Below are 19,564 nucleotides of genomic sequence, written 5' to 3'. Positions count from 1 at the left end.
TGCCTTCCTGCCTTCCTGCCTTCCTGCCTTCCTGCCTTCCTGCCTTCTTGCCTTCCTGCCTTCCTGCCTTCCTGCCTTTCTGCCTTCCTGCCTTCCATTAGAAGGACCCTGCTGTTTGAGATTGCAGTCCCCCTAGTCCACATAGCCATTCTGAGCTTGGCATTAAGGTGCAGGACTTCCTGCAGGACTTCCTGACTTCATCTAGAGAATGTCTTTAGACAAAGATGCCCCTAACCACATTTGATATATGGCCTATGGCACAGCTCCCTGCTAGGTTTCTCCTTGCACCTATAGGATAGTTAGGTACTATGTCTACGTTCCTATGATAGGATCATGCTGTTTAATGTAAACCAAGCATCCTTGAAGCACCTAGTTTTAACCAATTCTATACACCTATCTTTGGCGCACCTCCACCAACTCCTCAAGGGGTGTAAAACCTTTGTTCTCTGGAATTGAACTTGAACTAGCTCCCTCAAGTAGTTCCCAGAGTGTTTGTGATATCCATTGTGCTTGATGGCCCTCCAAGCTCTTTGCTTCATCTTCTGCCCCTCCTGCCTTCGTGGGCTAGTGGGAAGGAGCCCCCAGGCATGAGGAGAAACCCTTCCTTCCTTCCTTCCTTCCTTCCTTCCTTCCTTCCTTCCTTCCTTCCTTCCTTCTCCAGCCCTTGAGCTGAAGTTTAAATAGCCCACCAAAGAAAGAAAATGTTTCATTGAACTTGTAATGAATATGTGCTTATGGGTAACTGTGTTTTGTGTGATGCATATTTGCATACAACAATAGATGAATAGGTGCTTATTAAATCCTTCTGCCATGCCAGGGGCTTATTCCATGCCAGGAACACAACAGCATAGTGGAGCCCCTGGCCATAGGTGTTGATGTTCATCAATTGCTAAGAGTTAAATTGCATCTTCCCCCAGCACCTCAGAGCGTGATCTTATTAAGAAACATAGCTGTTCTAGGTATAACTAGTTAAACCAGGAGACTAGGGTGGGCGCTGAGAAAGCATGATTTCTCTTATAGAAAGAGAATTTTGGCAGAGAGTGGACCAGAGGACTACAACATGGATATGAATACAGACATCAAGGTGTTGCTTCTACAGGGCCGCAGATACTCCATTCTGCCAGCAGACCAGTCAAGAGGCAGAGGGCAGCACTTCTTCGTTGCCCTCATGTGAGCCAACACTTCCGTGACCTTGAACTTCAGCATCCAGCCTCCAGAACAATGAGAAAGTGAGCCGTTGTGGTTTGAGCCACACAGTCCATGATACAGTGCTAAGGCAGCCTTAGGGGGCTAGTACAAAAGAGGAAATGAAAGCTAACCAAAGCTAACAATCCCACGGTGACTATCTATCTGTTCCTAGCCAAGAGAAGTGCCGCAAAAGGGAGAGTCTCTTTGCCAGCAAGTACAAGGGACCTTGGCAAGTCTTGATGTTAATGAAGGCTTACTAAAGTAGTTACTGAAGGATGAGCAGGAGCTGGATACAGCTAGAAGCTGGGGTGATGGGAGAGAGCCTTACGAGCCGTGGGGACTTGCATATGCAGAGGTCCTGAGCTGAAATGAAAGCATGGCATGTTCTGGGAATAGAAAAGTGGTCCCCACTAACAAGGAGAGAAGAGAAGGGAGAGAGGAATGGTCAGTAATCAGAGCATCAAAACCAGAACCACAGAGAAACCCATCACATTCAAAGTCTTTATTCTGGGTGAGGGCACCTGTTTTGCTGTCTGATCCTTACTCTCTATGAAATATTTGTCTGGGAGCTGGAGAGCTGTGTCGGTGGTTAAGAGTACTGGCTGCTCTTCCAAAGGACCTGGGTTCGAGTCCCAGCACCCACACAATAGATCACAACCATCTGTGACTCTATTTCAGGGGATCCAGCTCGTTCTTCTGACCTCATGTATGCACAGACATACATGCAGGCAAAACACCCAGACACACAGAGGAAGAAGAAAATTATTAAAAAAAAAAAATAGGCTGAGCAGTAATGGTACACACCTTTAATCCTAGCACTTGGGAGCCAGAAGTAGGCCAGTCTGGTCTACAGGGTGAATTCCAGGACAGCCAAGGATACACAAAGAAATCTGGTCTGGAAAAACCAATATATATGGAGTAAGGCTTTACCTTGACACATTCCCACTGTTAGCCTGCTGTCCTGTTCCCCTCTCTTTCCCCTTTGTCTACAAACAGACTCCTTCCCAGAGGCATCAAGACACTGATGTTCCCTGTGACCTCAAATGAGAAAGCAAGTAGCCCAAAAGCTCAGCTTGTTGCAGCTTCCCTTGGCCTTGGAGATGATTTCAGTTAGCTGCTTGGGCCTCATGAGGTCCATGAAACACAGACTGAGTGTCTACCATTCACCCAGCTCATCTGGACATAGTCTGGGCCAGACACTGAGCTGTGGCTGCAGAATGCAGCAGTCCAAATATGCTTTCTCAGCAGCTGTGGCAAGCCTGTTTTTAGTGTTCACTTTTCCTGTGATGAAATGAAGGCCCAGAGCAGCCTAGGGTCTGTGAAGAAACAGAAGAAAACCAAAAGCCATGCTTAATGAGGAGGGCTTCCCCCCCCCCCCCGTAAGTAGGTGGAAGGTTCGTCAAGTAACATATTTAAAAAAATGGAGCCTGAGGTGGATGGTTCCAAAGTTTATAGGTGATGTCACATGCTTGTTAAGTGACTGTTACATTTGCTATGACTTTTCTCAGTGAGCCAGTAAGCAAACTACAACTACTTGAGAATGAATGAATGGTCAGTAACATTAAGCTTTTCCTCACATGGTCCCTTGTGCCTGATGTTTCCTTCCCACTGCCAGTTAGTGACAACGCCCAGTTTAACAATTCTTCTTCGTTTAAACTTTCTCTTTTAGTGTGACACTTTTGTGCTGTAAAATGAAGACATAAAAACAAGACCCAAACTGTAAAGATGCCCCATTTAACCTTTCAATTCATCTGATCAATGGAGACTTAAAAAAAAAAATCACACCTTGAAATTATCACAGCAGTGTTATTATAAAACCCAGACTATAGGAGGTGTTCAAGAAATATTTAGTAAGATTCAAATGAGTGGGGTTTCGAAAATAAAATGAGGTTATCTTAATAGTTGGCAATAGCATCAATCATTAAGTTGATTCCTCTGCTTCAGGGAAAAGTTCAATGCAAAATATTCATTTCTCAAGTATTTTACTTGCATGTTACTGGAAATCTTCATTAGCTATAAGACAGCCAGAATGGGAAGATGGGAAGAAATTTGGCATGAGAATGCCTGGATTCTGGCTCTCAGTCTAATAGATTCTAATATGTGGCCTTGAGCTTCTCTGGGCCTGATCTTTTAAATGGGTACTATAATGGCAATATTTTTGCATAATTATCATGAATATTATCCATGATAACAGGAGCAAATGCCTGCTCTACAACGGGCACTCAGGAAGTGAATGTCACTACCCCTCCAAGCACTGACACCATCTGGTTGCAGATGCTCACAGGTTCTCAGAGACCCTAAGCAAGTACATTAAAACCTCAGTGGATGGAATCCTGGCCTTGAGAAATAGTGGGACTGAAATCATTTTACCGATTGCTTCAGCTGTAGGTACCATGGCATACAGTCTACCAGGTTTCCAGAACCCTGCCATCTGCAGATGATTGCTGTTCATGTGATCAGTCTTTGTCATCTTTACAGAGATTGCAGCTGATGCAACACTTTGGGAAAAGTAGCCCACATTAAGACCTCCTAGGGTTATCATGTCTGAGTGGGAGTGTCCTAACCAAAGGCCCTGCCACACCTGAAGATTGTATATGATTTTATACAATTCCCTTCTGAGCCAGAAACAAAGCTCCCTTAAGTACTAGGGGCTCACTCAAATCTAGTTTGTGTTAACCTAGAGTTTACACAGCATGGGCATTAAGCTTGAGGGGTCACTGTTATACTACCAAGTATGTAAACAGACACAAATAAGGAATTTGCCTTGCCACAGGGCTTTTCTGCACATCCCCATGGAGTCTACAGAAGTCTGCTTATAGGTCCAGGGACAACCGGTGGCCAGGGCGTGCGTTCAGGGGCAGTGGTCAGCATAATGAGTGAGCCTCCCTCTACTGAGACTGGAGATTCAGGCCAGTTGATAGATTGTTCGCATCCACAAAGCCCTGGGCGCGACCCTCAGCACTGCAGAAACCGGGTGTGATGGCAGCAGTCATCCTAGTCCCCAGGAGGTAGGGGCAGAAGTCAGTCACCCTGGCTACATAGTCAGTTACAGGCCAGCCTGGGCTACATGGGACCCCTGTCTCAAAACATCCAGGCCGGAGACACCTGTATTTTTTCATCATTATTTGCTTCCAAGAGGACAAAAATAGGAGAAGCTACTCAAGAGTCCCTCTCATCCCCTCTGCGTTGGTCTGAGAGGCTATTTGTATGTTTGTTTGTGTTTCAAGATAGGGTTTCCCTGTGTAGCCCTGGCTGTCCTAGAACTCACTCTGTAGAACAGGCCGACCTCGAACTCAGAGATCTACCTGCCTCTGCCTCCCAAGTTCTGGGATTAAAGGTGTGTACCATGCTTGGCAGGAGGCCAACTCTTGCCTCTCCATTTCCAATATATATATATTTTTTTTCTTTGCAAAACATAGAGGTTGTGCTGTGAACTTCAAATAGTTCAAAAATGAAGTAGTAGTTTGATATCTCTCCCCTGCCCAAGATAGCCTAAAGTAAAAAACTTAAATTATTTCTAGAACTATTATTTCTCATTTCTGTATGCACGTGTATAAGTGTGTAACTAATAAAATAGAAATACTTTCCTGTTGTAAAAAAGTGTCATTTCACCATATGTACTCTTCATCGTGTGCTTCTTTCCCCACTCCGCATAGTAGTTGTTCAGTAAATATTTATTGGATGAATGAGCCATGGTTTATTGGCTTTCTTGTTAGAGGAATTTTATAATAATCTCTATTCAATAAATATGTTTATACGTAAAAGATACAGTAGAAAGATACACTACAAAGTGTGTGAAACGCAGCGTGTAACCGATGATAATAAACACATACTTAAATACTGGGATACAGAACACATGCGGTAGAGAGTTCTTGGGTACCTTCTGGAGTAGTTCCCGGATGTTCCTGTATTATGAGTTGACAAATTACTTTTGGTGAGGCTGGGGTTATATGACTCAGTTGTTAAAGTGCTTGTCATACAAGCATGAGGATGCAGTTCAGATCTCCAGGACTCACTTAAAAGCTGGGTATGGTCATGTGCCTATAATTCCTGCACTGGGAAAGCAGACACGGATAGCTCCCCGTAGCTCACAGCCAGCCAACCAGCCTGCCAGCCCAGCTGACTAGATGAGCCCCAGGTTCAGTAGAAGACCCTATCTTTTCCGGGCAGTGGTGGCACACTCCTTTAATCCTAGTACTTGGGATGCAAAAGCACACAGGTCTCTGAGTTCGAGGCCAGCCTGGTCTATAGAGTGAGTTCCAGGACAGACACCAGGGCTACACAGAGAAACCCTGTTTCAGGACAGAGAGAAAGAGAGAGAGAGAGAGAGAGAGACCCTGTCTCAAGAACGAGGTGAAGAGTACAGTGACATTCATCTCTGACATACAAATGCATGTGTAAATACTTTTTCATGCACAAATACAACACGTACATAACACATACAGGAAGGGAGAGACTTACACAGGCACTGGCCTCAGAAAGACAGCTTCCGAGTCAGTGCTGTGGCCTCCCGGGAATGCACTCAGCTTCGTGTATTACGTTGTGGGTGTTAGCAGTCTTTAAGTCCCCGTAAGACAAGTTGCCAAGGTAAGATCTCAGATTCAAGAGTGGAAACTGAAAGCAGAAGTTATTTTGTGATAGAACAGAAAAGAATCTTCTTCAAATTCTCTGTGGAGGAGGAAGGAGAGGATGGTCGCTGGGGTTGGTGGAGAGAGAGGAAAGACAAAAATGAGAAGGCAGATGCTTGCTCCCGTCGCTGTGTGGACTGCTCCTGCCTGGCTCTGTGATGTCTAATTGGATCATTTTCATATTTTGATGTATTCTTCTTCCCTGATTGCTGTGGTTCACTTCTAGCCCCAAAGCTGGAGTGGGTCACTTCAGTCCTCAGAAGCCGGAAATAACACCGGTCCCAGAGAGAGAGAGAGAGAGAGCGAGAGAGCGAGAGAGAGTCTGTGTTTCCACCCATCCCTAAGCATCTTTCAGCATGCTTTCTGCATGCCACAGGATGGTGCCCACAGTATGTGAGGGGCACAGCAGAGCGATGGCACAGAAGATGAAGTACCCTTGCCCGGGATAGCCAGGAATCGCAGCTTAACAGTCCCCACATGGCATGGCGACTGTCATGGTCACTGTACCATGACACAATACCCAGTTCTGTGGTCCTCAGAGTGTTACGGGGAGAAGGGAAGGGGACCCTTGTGACTTTATCTTCCTTACAAGAGAAGTACTTAACTGTGACCTTGTTGATCAGTGAGTGTGACCAGGGCATGGTAGAGCCAGAGAACAACTGGCCCAGAAACTGAGTGCCCAAAGTGGGTAGCAATTCAGACAATGGTGCTAGGGGGTTGGGGGGGGTGGTGGGTAGGATAGCAAGGAAGGAGTTTCAATGTGAATGAATACTAATTAGTGACATGGATATTAATGATGACAGTAATTAGCAGGGGAAAGGAAGGGCTGTCATTGTCCCAGGGTGAGCAATCAATCTTGGCAGGTGATAAATAATGGCTGAGCAAGCTCAGTGGAAAGATAATCCACAGGCCCCGGGGACAGCAGGAGTGATACTGGAAGCCTCGCAGTTTCCAGGCAACCCACAGAAAAGAACTATTTTTCTTCGAGGGGGAAAAAAAAAAGAAGAGGTTGGTGTCTTTCCCCCACCCCCAATTTGGGATTACAGTTCTTGCTTGATGTCTGCTCTGTTCTGCGTTTCCTAGGACAAACACAGAACTTCTGTAATTCAGGGGAAGTGAGCAAATGCACACAGGCAAACACAGCTACACAAGTGGACTACCTCTCAAAGGATGTGAAGGCACTGGAGTGTTTTTACATTCAACTTCAGCTCGTAGACGCAATCCGGAAGCAAGGGCGGGGAGCTTCCGAGTCTTTCTTTGGAGGCTGAAGTGTGAGGAAACGGCATTGTCAATGAGGGCTGGCTCTGGGTAAAAGCCCAGGAGGACAAGGGTAGGGCCCAGGCTGTCCAGCCAGCAGAGTAAATCAAGTCAATGGCCAGATGTCTGAAAAAGTTGACTCCCAGGAAAAGGGTACCCCTCTGCTGGATCTCATTCCCCTGGCTAAGAATTCAGCCAGGCACTCGATTAGCAGAGCCTGCTCCCACCCCCAGACATACACCAGGGCTCCGGATGCCCTCTTGACTCCGATCTGGTAAGGTTGGTCCTTTCAGCCTATTTTTCATCAAACAAACATTCCACAAGAAATGATGAAGCCACGAACCAGTGTGAAATGAAATCCTTGGGCAACATGGTAGATTGATGGGGTGTTTTGTATCTTGCAGATAAGTGGGTTCTTGCACTTCTGTTACCTACTCCAAGGCACGGGTCCTGATACCCTGACTGGGGAGGCAAAGGGACGGAAAGAAGACAGCCACAGAGACACAAGGACAGAACAGCTGAGTCAGATAGGGGGTGTGCACTCTGGCAGAGCTGCACAGACTACCCCGGCGACCCAGAGCCTCTGTGTGTTAGTTATGTACAGCACGGGGAGGAGGAATAGCCAGTCTTCATAAGAGTTGTCCGTCAGGGACTGTCTCAAGCTGTAGATAGATACCTAGGAAGAGAAAGACACAGTTGCTAGCTTTTATGCACAGTTGTCAATTGCTTGCACTGGACTCCCTCCCCCCCAAAAGAAGACTTTGCTATGCTTCTGAGCCCCACCAGGGGGAAGCCTTTTCCAGCTCCACAGGGTCCTTGCCTTGTCTGTGCCTGTGTTCAACAATACGCATGCACTCAGGACTTATCACTTCGCTCGTTCTGGGACCCCTCCGCTTTTTACACACTCCCGTGTGAGCTAGGCTGCTCTTGGAATTCAGGCTCTAGCTGTGTCTTTTTAAAGGAAGATGATAAAGGGAAGCTTATTCAGGAGACCGTGGCCAGTGGTGAGGACCTCCAGGCCAAGCCACGGGATGAGTCCAGGTCCGTCACACTGGGAATGATGACACTGATGGTTGATGGGAGGACTGCCCAAAATCTGACGGGATGGCCACAGAGTGATGAGGTTCCAGGTTCAGGTTCACTCCTCTGTCATCAGAAGGCAAAACCAACAGGAAAAAGTAAGAGGGTCGAATTTCTGCTAAGGCGTGATGTGCATCTTAAACATGCTGGCTAGCAGGGAGTCCATGAGTTCCTAAAAACTGGGCTTATTCCGAAAGCAGGCAGGACTTCCCACAAGGACTCCAAAGAGCCATTAATTTTCATGGTGAGATCCATCACCCCTTCCTTATTGTATCTCTGCTTCACTCAGTTTCCCAGCTAAGTAAGGGAAGGGTGTGGAGGTGTGGATAGTCCACAAGGGAGTTTTCAAAGGCTGGATGGGGGAAGTGGTATAAGTCATTCTACTTACATACGATTAGTACAGTTCAATCCACAGCCACCTTCGAGGAGCTTGCAAATGTGAGGTGGCTGGGGCCCAGAGGGAAAAGGAGAAACTACTGGTGAAGGCCAGAAGTAGCCTCTATAGATGCGGGTATATGTAGTAGGTTCAGAATGGACTCTCATATAAAGAAAATGAGTTTTCCAGGAACCTCTGAGGTCAACTGAGTTGGTTTGGCCTTTTCAGTAAGGACATTATGCTGGAGAAAAGAATGCTCTGGGAGAAGGTACGCTAAGGTTTTACTAGCCTGTCTTGGGGGGAGCCGTTGAAATCTGTGTCCCCAGAAAGTTCTTGATAAATGTTCCCTAGAAATACAGGGAAAACTGGCGAGTTTGTGTTTTGTTTTGTTTTGTTTTGTTTGTAAAAGAATTTAAATATAGGCTGGGTGCGCAGCTTCATTGGTAGCCTGCTTACCTGGAATGCATGAAGCCCTGGGTTTTGTCCCAAGCACCATAAAGTAGGCATGGTGACGGCGGTTCGGGGTTGGGATCTCACCCTCCTCAGCTACACAGAAAGTTCAAAGCCGGCCTGGGATGCATGAAAGCCTGCCTCCAGGACAGAAGGAGGAAAAGGAGGGATAGCAGTTATCGAATCATAACTGTGGCAACATCCCCGTGGATGGGAAAGGCTGGTTAGCATGGGAAGGTGGCAGTATTATCCAGCTGTCAGGCGATGTGCTACTGGGCTTACAACTCTGCTGAAGATGTTTCTTCTGCTACCCATGAGATCTTCAGGGCTGAAATTTCTTTGTCATTGCAGGTACTGACATTGTGCAGTGGCTTATGAAGAACCTTTCCATTGAGGACCCAGGTACTTGACCCTTGACCTTGCCCTTACCTCCCCAGGTGTTGGTACACATGCCATGACCAACTCCTCCAGTGGTCCCTGGTCAGTCTTGAAGGGAAGGCTTATCATCATGGATTCCAGAATGTAGGATCATTGTATTTGCAGATAGAAGTCATCTATTTTCTCCGTTGAATGTCTATCATCACGTGGAAATCACCCTTTGAGGAAATGAGCCACTATTTAGAATGCCAAAGAGCTCAACACAATAGCGTGTGAAATGAGATGAATTCTCGTTAGCCAGAGCAATTACAGATAAGTTGTAGCCCTGTCACCGAACAGCCTTCTAGAAAGCAGCTCTTAAAATTAGATTGCCTGATCCACAATTAAGATGTTTAATTATTTGCTAAAACTCCTTCTGTTTTCTGCTTCTGCAAGAAGTGAAGGAGTGATTTTTTTTTCGACTCTAATTGTGCATTTCAATTAGGCAGAGTCTACCAGAAAGGCAGCACAAACCCTGACCGATGAGACAATTTCCACAGCTGTCCTTTCACCAGAAGATAGGCAGGAAGATGTGTTTTCACAGTCTAATAGGGGGAGGTGCTCCAGAAAAAAAAAAAAAAAAGACACTGCTAGACAGCTAAGGTTGATTTTTTCCACATCTGTCAAAGTAAAAGCATCGATAAGAGTTTTAGCCCTGGCGTTAGTGGTACAACATTATCTTCTTTCAGGATCTTGCTCTTCCATCTTGCAATGATGGAGATGTCCTTCTTGCTGGACCTGCCATTCTTGCCTTTGTTTGTGTTAGGTTTTTGGTTGGCTGGTTGGTTTATTTTACTATATGTAGCCCAGGATGGCCTCGGCTCTCAATTCACCTGCCTCAGCTTCCTGGGTGCTGGGACTGTAGACCCGTGAAGTCACACCTGGCCTGTCATTCTTGAAGCATACAGTTGTGCTTCCTTGTATCCAGAGCTTTAACTTTGAAGTCAACTAACATTGGGTTGAAAATATTTGTTACAAAAGGTATATCTATGCTCAACATATAGAGACATTTTGTTATTCCCTAAGCATTACACTTACATATAATATATAATAGTGTATATATACTGGCAGCTGTTTGCATGGCATTTAGACAGTGTTAGGCATCAAAGTCACCTCTAGGTGACTTGAAGCTTACAGGTGACTGTACAGTTTATTCAGACATGTTGCCATTTGATATCAAGTCTTAAGCATCTAAATATTTTGTTTTCCATGAGGGCCCTGAAACAAATTCTACATGGATACATAGGGACAGCCATATAAAATTTTAAAGGAAAACTGGTCATCAGGAAGTGGGTAAAATAAAACATCACTTATTCTGAGTCCACCCACAATAGGTACAACTTCCAAGGAGACATGGTGAGTCTTAGAAAGCAAAGCACGTGGGCTGTAGTGAGTGTTGAAAAGCTTATGGTTATAGACAAGACACATGACTTGAAAATGCAGAGCTTATAAAACTGGTCCCTTTAGAGGCCCTCAGAGCATGTCTAATTCCATGCCCAGGACTTACCTTCTAACCAACAAGAAGTCCTTGGGGAGGGTCTTAGGTAAAATAGGAGCATTTAGGTCCCATCTTCCCCCTCCTGTGTGGGCTCCTCTCAGGATAAGCTAAAATCTTAACTACCAATGAAAATCTGTGTACATCTGGGGCTGAGATAAGGAAGCAGCAGGTTGAATTTGGCAGAAATGTTCATTTTTTTTTTCTATCAGGTTTATCATTTATGGCACTGCCTACCCCATTGTCCTTCCTCTGATTTCCTAGAAAAGTGAGGTCTTGCCCCTAGTCCATCAAAGAAGTAGTGGTCCTGTCCTCACCAAGGGGACCGTCTAGTCACAAGGAGATTTTTGAAGCCCGTGGACCACAGGATGGCACCTAGGTGGCAAGGGTGATAAAACACAAGAGCCATTCACTGCTAGGACCTGTGTGAGAAAACTCACTTCTTTTGGTACTATTTGGTCTACACCGCGATGTGAGATCTGACTTTGTTTTAGAAGGTTGTGGTATGGAGGAATGAGTGGTTAGACATTGCCAGCTTCTCAGAGGAGGTCAGACACTCCATGGTCCTTCTCAATTGTCAGCTTCCTTCCATCCCCACCATCAGCAGGGGAAGGCTTCATCAGCACCATCCTCTAGAGCAGTGGTTTTCAGCCTTCCTACCCCTGTGACCCTTTAAGACAGTTCCTCTTGTTGTGGTGTTCTCCCAACCAAAAAAGTATTTTTGTTGTTGCTTCACAGCTGTAATTTTGCTACTGTTATGAATCATAATGTAAATACCTGTGTTTTCTGGTATTCTTAGCTGACCCTTCTGAAAGGGTCATTTGACCACCAAAGGGGTCACAACCCACCGGTTAGGAACCGCTGCTCTCGAGGATGACACAGGACCTCGGGTCTTCCTTTGCTAACCCTGGGCATGTGTAGCCCAACGACCTGCTTCCTCATCCTTTCTCTCCTTGCAGTCGAAGCAATACACCTGGGGAGCCTTATCGCCGCCCAGGGCTACATCTTCCCGATCTCAGATCACGTTCTCACCATGAAGGATGATGGCACTTTTTACCGTTTCCAGGTAGGCCTGCTGGCTCCTCCTACTCGCCAGCATGTGACCTCAGATTAGAACCTGCAGGACAACCAGGCACTGGGAAATCTAAGAGATGCATTAACTTAACCCCTGGGTTAAGCAGAGCCAGAGAGCCAGGGCTATGCCAAAGTCTAAGCCAACGGCTTTGGGAGATAGTTCTCCAGAGGAGTAGAAGAGGAAACCGTGCCTCCCCGGTGTCTATGCCAGGGTATGTCTGCCCACACTTGAATCTCTCAGCTTTACCCCTGCGTGTCCCTGGTTCTGATGCCACCTGTTCTTTTTCAGGCTCCTTACTTCTGGCCTTCAAACTGCTGGGAACCTGAAAACACGGACTATGGTGAGAAGAGCTGATATGACCCACACTTTCTATTACTCCCGGGAGTACGGAAGACAAACGCTTAGCACCTGGTCACCATGGTGCTGGAAAAAGGGGGTCTTGGCTGCACTGAGAGGTGCAGTCCTCCCAAGAAGGGGCAAAGGGAACAGGTTTTATCACCAGTGATTGTGCAGTGGAGCTGGGCGAGCTAAAACCCCATGGGGACACTGTGGGAGAGGGACTTTTATTGCTCCTTCTAGGGACATAGCATCAGAGAAGGCTGCATCAGGGAACTGTCTTTCCCTGGCTCTTTCCATTCTCACATACTTGTAAAAACTTACTATAATTCATTGGCAATTTTTTATCCTTGAAAATTAAGAGGCGAGAGACAGAGAGGGATGGACAGCTGTCACCCTGGACTAGAGGAACAGGGAAGTTGAAAGTTATTATTACCCAGCCAGAGCCTAGTAAGACCCATGTCATACTCTCTGTGGAGCTTATTTAACATTCGCCAAGAACCAATTCTCTGAAGAAATTATATTGTCCCCAACTTGAGGAAGAGAACTTGGGACCCAGGAAGTTTCACATCCTCACAGGATTGTTTGTCTGAATTCCCCGTGGACAGTGAGACCCCTGAGGGCAGGAGCTGGTCTGCCCTGTGTATTCGAATTGCCCCCAGGGTGAAATCTGTGGCATAGGACACATGTGGTGCTCGGTGAATCTTTACTTATGGAAACGGTTGACGTCTTGTTACTGCTTAAGATATTTTTGTTTGTTTCGTTTGCATTGAGGTGGTTTCTCCTACAGCACTGAGATCGAGCCCACAGCCTCACGTGTGCTAAGCTACGCTTCATTCCTGTTCTGGTTCCTTTTTATAGTTTGCCACACAGCATTTAAAGTTATTTATTTTCGTCTATGTGTGTGTGCCTGCTTGTCTGTGTATGTGTACCACGTCTGTGTAGTGCACATAGAGGCCAGAAGAGGGCATTTAGATCCTTTGAAGCTTCTGAGCCTGGATATGGGTGCTGGGAAGAACAAAATCATTCTGGAAACAGTAGGGTTTGAACTTAGATCCAAGTGACTCCAGCCCATTTCCTTTCCTACTCTTATGCATGGTCTTCCCTAGCAGCAGCGCCCACTCCCTTTGCCAGGCATCTTTGCAGCCACTAGTACAGTCTAGTCAATGGCTCTGCTGAGGACCGAGGCACTCAATGAGCCAAAGAGCTTCTCCCCTGCATCTCTGCAGAGCGGAGAATTACAGGACAGCAGCTGCAGCTGCAGGGACTGGGTGGCGGGGAACCTTGTCCTAGAGACCCACAGGATAAGCTGCCGTTCTGAAGCATAGCTTTGTGGGATGCATGCAGACCACTGAGAACAGCCCGGAGAGGCCAGGCAAGTGAGGCATTGCCGACTGAGGTGATAAGTCGAGAGGATGTGCTCATGTGAAGGGCAGGATGGCATCTGCTGCTCATCTGTCCTGGGCCACCACTGTGGGCAAACGGCTGTTTCCTACAGTTTGGTCCAGAAAGGCTTCCATCTCAGAACAGGAGCTATGTTTGTCCGTAAAACAAATGCTTCAAGGCTGCAAGACTGCTCAGGGTGGCCCATCTCATTTGAATAATTACAGCCCAGTTCCGCCCAGCATGTGCCCCTCAGGCAGGAGCCAGGAGGTGGAGTCAGACCTGACATCTGAATCAAAATAAGAGTAAAATATAACCAACTATCTCACCCTTAGTACACGGGACAGGTTTCTCTCCCTTTCAGAATTTTCTCCACAGACCTCCACTTCACAATATTAGTGGGCAGCCTCAGCAGAGATGGAAACAACAGATTATTTCAGGATCCCCTTATCATCAAATCATTTTGCATTCCTGTGCCTTGGTCTATTGCAAAGTCTCGGGTGGGAAAAATCAGGGTGCGGGATATAAAAAGAAAGGAACAGTTTAGCCAGAAAGTCAGCTTCCCAGGAGAAAATTGGGCAAAGAGGACCCAGAATCAACCGGTCCCACTCTTGTGTGATTAGGTCAGTTTCCTAACCTCCCCTTAGGCCCTCGTATTAAAGTCAGAGTGAGATCATTGCTTGGTTCTGCTCAGTTGAGACTAAGTAAAACAGGAAATGTTTGTGAACACTGTTTGTTAACAGTGTTTGTGAGCACAGTTTGGGGGATGTTGTCCCAGGCGTGGTAGAGGCTGACAGTGGTATTACTACAATGATGCCAATTCTTACCAAACGATGGTGCTCTCCCCAGGAGGAGGTAAGCCTGAAACTGAGAATTCAGGAAAAGAATGAGTTCAATGGTCAAGGATGGGAAACTTTTATTCATTCCATAAACACTGATTAAGGGCATGCTTTGTGTTAGCGTCTGTGTCACAGACCTGACCAAGCCACAGTCTTGCTGGCCCAGCAGGAAAAGCGGCATGATGGGAGAAGGAGGGTGGATGAAGATGAGCGAGAAGGTTGAACAGGTTGGGAGGGATATTGGGCTCATTTCTATCTTCACTGCTGGGGGTGGGGGGAGGCCTAGCCAGAAAGACTTTCTGGTTTCTTTGGCTCTCCTGGTGGAAAGGCACAGCGGCAGGAGGCTGAGGCAGCCCATATCTGCAATCGGAGTACAGAGAAGGCTGAATCCTGGTGCTCAGTTGGCTGTCTTGTTTGTGTTTAGAGCAGGACCTCACCACGCAATGGTGCTATCCACATTTAGGCTGGGTCTCCCCTCCACAGTTAAACCTTCCAGGAAACAGCCTCACAGGCATGCCCGGAAGTTCCTCTCCTGGGTGACCCCATCAGGTTGGCAGTGGCAGGTTATATGATAAAAGCCCCAGCAGTCAAGAAGACAAGGTTCAACTGACTCAGCCATCTCCGGAGCCCTTTTGGGTGCCCAGCAAGGAGGAATGACTTGCACAACTCCCTTCATTTGCAAAATAGGGACCCAAACCAAACCTACTGAGAACTGTGTGTAGTCCGCATTGGTAAGGTCCCTGCTATTTGGTAAGCTTAGCATAAGCAGGTGCTGTTGTCATGGTGACCACGAGAACGGATCAGGTTTTGTGTACACTGAAATAAAGCAGTTTCAGATATGTTTAAAAAAAAAAAGTTTTTACACTCATGGTGTGTCACAAGGGCACATGAGAGTAGGGATATCCGAGTGAAGCCAGGCTGAGATAACTGGTTTTAGTAGAAACAAGCAAACAAACAGGACAAGCCAACGTGTTTCAGAGTCCCCCGGAGAGCCTCTTGCAGGACTGGCTGTCACCACTAGAGGTCACCAGAGCCGGAGCTCTAAGAAAGTTACCTATGAGTACATACAAACCCTTAACCGCCAGAAGCAAGGTTCCCAGTGCAGCGCGAGGAACTGAGAGGCAGGCTAGACGTCCAAGACTGCTGGGCTCGTGGCCAGCACTGCGGCACCAGCTTTGTAGCCCTCGCTCAATGCTCCAGAACCTGTCTGGCCATTCCTGCCTAGGTGGAAATCTTCCTGGGGTGATCCTACCTTCCTAAAACCCACAGTCAAAATCTGTGTTACCCCCTCCCTGATCTGTTTATTGGGGGCGGGGGGTGAGAGGTGTATGTGAATGTGGGTATGTATGGGTGTAGAGGGGACACCAGCTTATATGCACGTGGAAGCCAGATCCAGGGTGTCTCAGCAAACCTGGAGCTGGCCGGTGACCAGTGAGCTCAGGAAGCCTCCTGGCTCTGCTCTTCGCTTCACCAGAATACTCAGCCATGCACACCCACACATATCCACGTATAGCATTTTATATGGGCTCAGGGGATTCGAACTGAGGTCTTCGAGCCTGGACACCAAGCATCCGTACCCGGGGAGCCACCCCCTACATCTCTTGAGTTTCACATTTGACCAGTAGAAAATGCTTTGTCAAAGTAGCTGCTGCCCCCACTGGCTCACCAGGGATGGGGGGGGGGACAGGTGGCATGCCAAGCTTCCTGCTTGATTGCCCCAATCCCACAGGCTGTCTGTGAGCCAAGAAGCCGAGACAGGGTCGGAGAGGGGGTGCTTTGTTCAGAGCAGACAGTTCTTTATCTGGCACAATGTAGAATTCTGTTGGTTCATCGAAGGAGCTAGTATAGTGAAACTCAGGAGGCGTGGCATGCACCTGCTTTGAGACCTCTACATCAGCTGTTCTCAACCTTCGGGTTGTGACCCCTTTTGGGGGTCGAATGACCCTTTCACAGGGGTTGGCCTAAGGCCACCAGAAAGCACATACACTTGTGTTACTATTCACGACAGTAGCAAAATTACAGTTAGGAAGTAGCAACGAAAATAATGTTCCGATTGGGGTCACCACTACATGAGGAACTGTATTCAAGGGTCACAGCGTTAGGGAGGTTGAGAACCACCGCTCTGCATGAACATAAGTTATGCCAAGAGGCATTCATGCAGCAGCCTATGAAGTAAGGGCTGTCGATCCCAAGGACTTGAGTTTTGTTTTTTTTTTTTTCCTTAAACGAACCATCCAGTTTGAATATCGGCCCCTCCTACGTTCTTACTGCTTTTCTCCAGGTGTCTCCTCTGTGACAAATTCACCACCAACTACCTCACTCAACTCTCCTTTATTCATTAGCTTGTTCCAAGCCGTTTAGCAATGTCTTCAGAGACACAGCCACCCTCAACAATAATTTCATCGGTACAGACGGTCCTCAACATATGGTGAGGTTATATCCTGATAGTCCCGATGTAACCTGACCATCTCCCAAGTCAAAATACGCACCCACCTACCAGACTCCCTCACTTAACAACTGTGCAGTGTTAATTCTTCCCCCCTTGTGAGCTTGTGGGCACCATGACTCTCTGCTCCTGTCCAGCCTCCCCAGAGTGACCCATCACCCATCACTAGCCAAGGAGAAGGTCAAAATTTGCAATCTGTAGCTGTGGTTTTTAGTAGATTAATTCAGCTTTCCCACTGATGTCAAAACAAAGGTCTGGGATGTGTGTGTTTGTGTGTGTTGTTGTTGTTGTTGTTGTTAAAATAGAGAACACACCTTAACTGACAGAAGCAGATTTGGAAACAACCTCAGCTCGCCTTGCTCTGCACAGGTTGTAGAATACGGAACTGTGAGCGGACTGGAAAGAAGGCTAACCGCCAGAATTCCCAGAAGCTTAGGCTGCCAACAACAACAACAACAACAATAATAATGTCAGTTGTTTCAACCAGCAAGGCATTGCCCAGAGGGCACTAAAAAGGTGTCAGGCCACTCGGCAGGCTCAGGCTGTCTGTGCTCCATTCTCATGCTCACAACTCTCATCCCCTGCTTCCCCTGGGTCCTTCTCCTTGGCACTGAAAAAGGAAGACAAGACTGAAGAAGCAGAGATAGAAAGCAAACAGTGAAGGTCATGTTTGAGAAAGAATGTTCTGGGACTGAAAACCCTTCCTTAGCCTGAACAGACAAGCCGAGAGAGAGAGAGAGAGAGACAGAGAGAGAGAGAGAGAGACAGAGAGAGACAGAGACAGAGAGACAGAGACAGAGAGACAGAGACAGAGAGACTCTCTACCTTCCTCCTCCTTCTCTTCTTCCTCCTCCTCCTTTCCCCCCTTCTCCTCCCCCTCCTCCTCTCTTCTTCTTCTTCTTTTTCTTCTTCTTCTTCCTCCTCCTCCTTATTATTATTATTTTCCTTCCCTGGCAGAACATGCCTGGGGACCAGGGGCATGGCTGCAACTGAGTGAGACACGGCCTGCCTCCCTAAAGAGCCTTCACCCTAGAGCAGGGGACACTCCAGTTACCAGGAATACTGTAAGACTGGGTTGTGTAGTGGAAGGTCTATAGCTTTTCAGGGATCCGAGAGACTGTGGTGGGAGGATGTTACGGTGTAAAATGCTTGATGTGCGAGTATGAGAGCTTCGGTTCTGGCCGCTCACCCACATGAAAAGAGGGATGTGGGGGTGCGCACTTGTACACCCCGTGCTGGGGAGGCAAAGACATGAGCACCACGCTAGTGACGGTGCTCACTAGCAAGCCCCATGTCCTAGGGAGAGACCTTGTTTCAAGATGGATAGCATCTGAGGAAGGACACTAAACGTTGACCCCCGGCCTCTGCCTGGGAAGCTAAGCTTCTCTCCCACCTCATAAAGCTTGTGGGAGAGAAGGGGAGGTTGGCAAGGCAAGGTGAGATTATAAAGGGCCAAATTTGCAACCCTGAAGACTTTAGAAAGGGTGCAAGGCAGGTAATGGGCATGCTTGGGCAGGGTTACTGTGGGCAGAGGGTGTTTCGACGCATAGGAAAGGGAAGAAGGGGGGATGTCAGATGCAGCGATGTCCACTTTGAAAAGCTGTTTCCCTTTTGGAAACAGCTGGGCATTAGCGTGGTCTAGGGGGGTATCTTAGTCAGGGTTACTGTTGCTGGGATAAAGCACCATGATCACAAGCAACTTAGGGAGGAAAGAGTTTATTTGGTTTATGTTTCCACATTACTATTCATCATCAAAAGAAGTCAGGATGGGAACTCAAATTGGGCAAGAACCTGGAGGCAGGGAGCTGATGCTAAGGCCATGGATGGGAGCTGCTTACTGGCTTGCTCATTGAGGCTCACTCAACCTGCTTTCTTACAGCACCCAGGACCACCAGCCCAGGGATGGTATGGGCCTCCCCCATCAATCACTAATTAAGAAAATGCCCTACAGGCTTGCATGCAGCCTGGTCTCATAAAGACATTCTCTTCATGGAGGTTCCCTCCACCCCTTTAGTTTGTGTCAAGCTGGCATAAAACTAGCCAGCACGGAGGGTGACTGGCTGGGCAGACACAGGCTGGGTTCATTCCAGTGTACTACTGGGTTTATATGGCTGCTGTTTCTCTTCTTCCTCAGCCATCTATCTCTGTAAGAGGACAATGCAGAACAAAGCAAGGCTGGAGCTGGCTGACTACGAAGCAGTGAGTACAGTGGAATGTCATCCCTGCAGCTTTGTTGAAGCCTGTGGGGTTTTTTTTTTCCTCTCCTTCCCTCTCCACTCCCTTCTAGACAATGGAAAGTATGTCTCTCCTGTTTCTTCTTTGTTATCAGCTCCTCTTGCTATGACAGTCAAATTGCATCTTTATAGAAATAACTCTCAAGCTTCAACAGCTAAAAATAAACAGTTCAAGTGGGTCCTGGTGGCACACTTCTGTAAACCCAGCGCTGAGGAAACTAAAGTCAGGAGTATTGGGAGTTTGAGGTCAGCAAGGGCAATGCCAGCCTGGGCTATATGATGAGACCCTGTCTCATATATACATTAAGATAGATAGATAGATAGATAGATAGATAGATAGATAGATAGATAGATAGATAG

At 47.2% G+C, this 19,564-nt stretch overlaps 1 protein-coding gene across 3 annotated transcripts in view; it reads left to right on the top strand.

The window, feature by feature from the left end:
• The window catches only part of Rgs6 (regulator of G protein signaling 6), a 420,077-nt gene that overhangs the window by 311,962 nt on the left and 88,551 nt on the right, over positions 1–19,564 (top strand). For all 3 annotated transcript variants that reach the window (XM_055593079.1, XM_055593078.1, XM_055593077.1), the window contains exons 3-6: positions 9,331–9,381; positions 11,851–11,957; positions 12,255–12,306; positions 19,105–19,169. In XM_055593079.1, coding sequence (XP_055449054.1) covers positions 9,331–9,381; positions 11,851–11,957; positions 12,255–12,306; positions 19,105–19,169 — 275 coding nt within the window. The remainder of the gene's footprint in view (positions 1–9,330; positions 9,382–11,850; positions 11,958–12,254; positions 12,307–19,104; positions 19,170–19,564) is intronic.

Source organism: Psammomys obesus, unplaced genomic scaffold (assembly GCF_907164565.1).
Source record: "Psammomys obesus unplaced genomic scaffold, mPsaObe1.curated_primary_1811, whole genome shotgun sequence".
Taxonomy (NCBI): Eukaryota; Metazoa; Chordata; class Mammalia; order Rodentia; family Muridae; genus Psammomys; species Psammomys obesus.
This window is presented reverse-complemented; position numbering and strand designations above follow the sequence as displayed.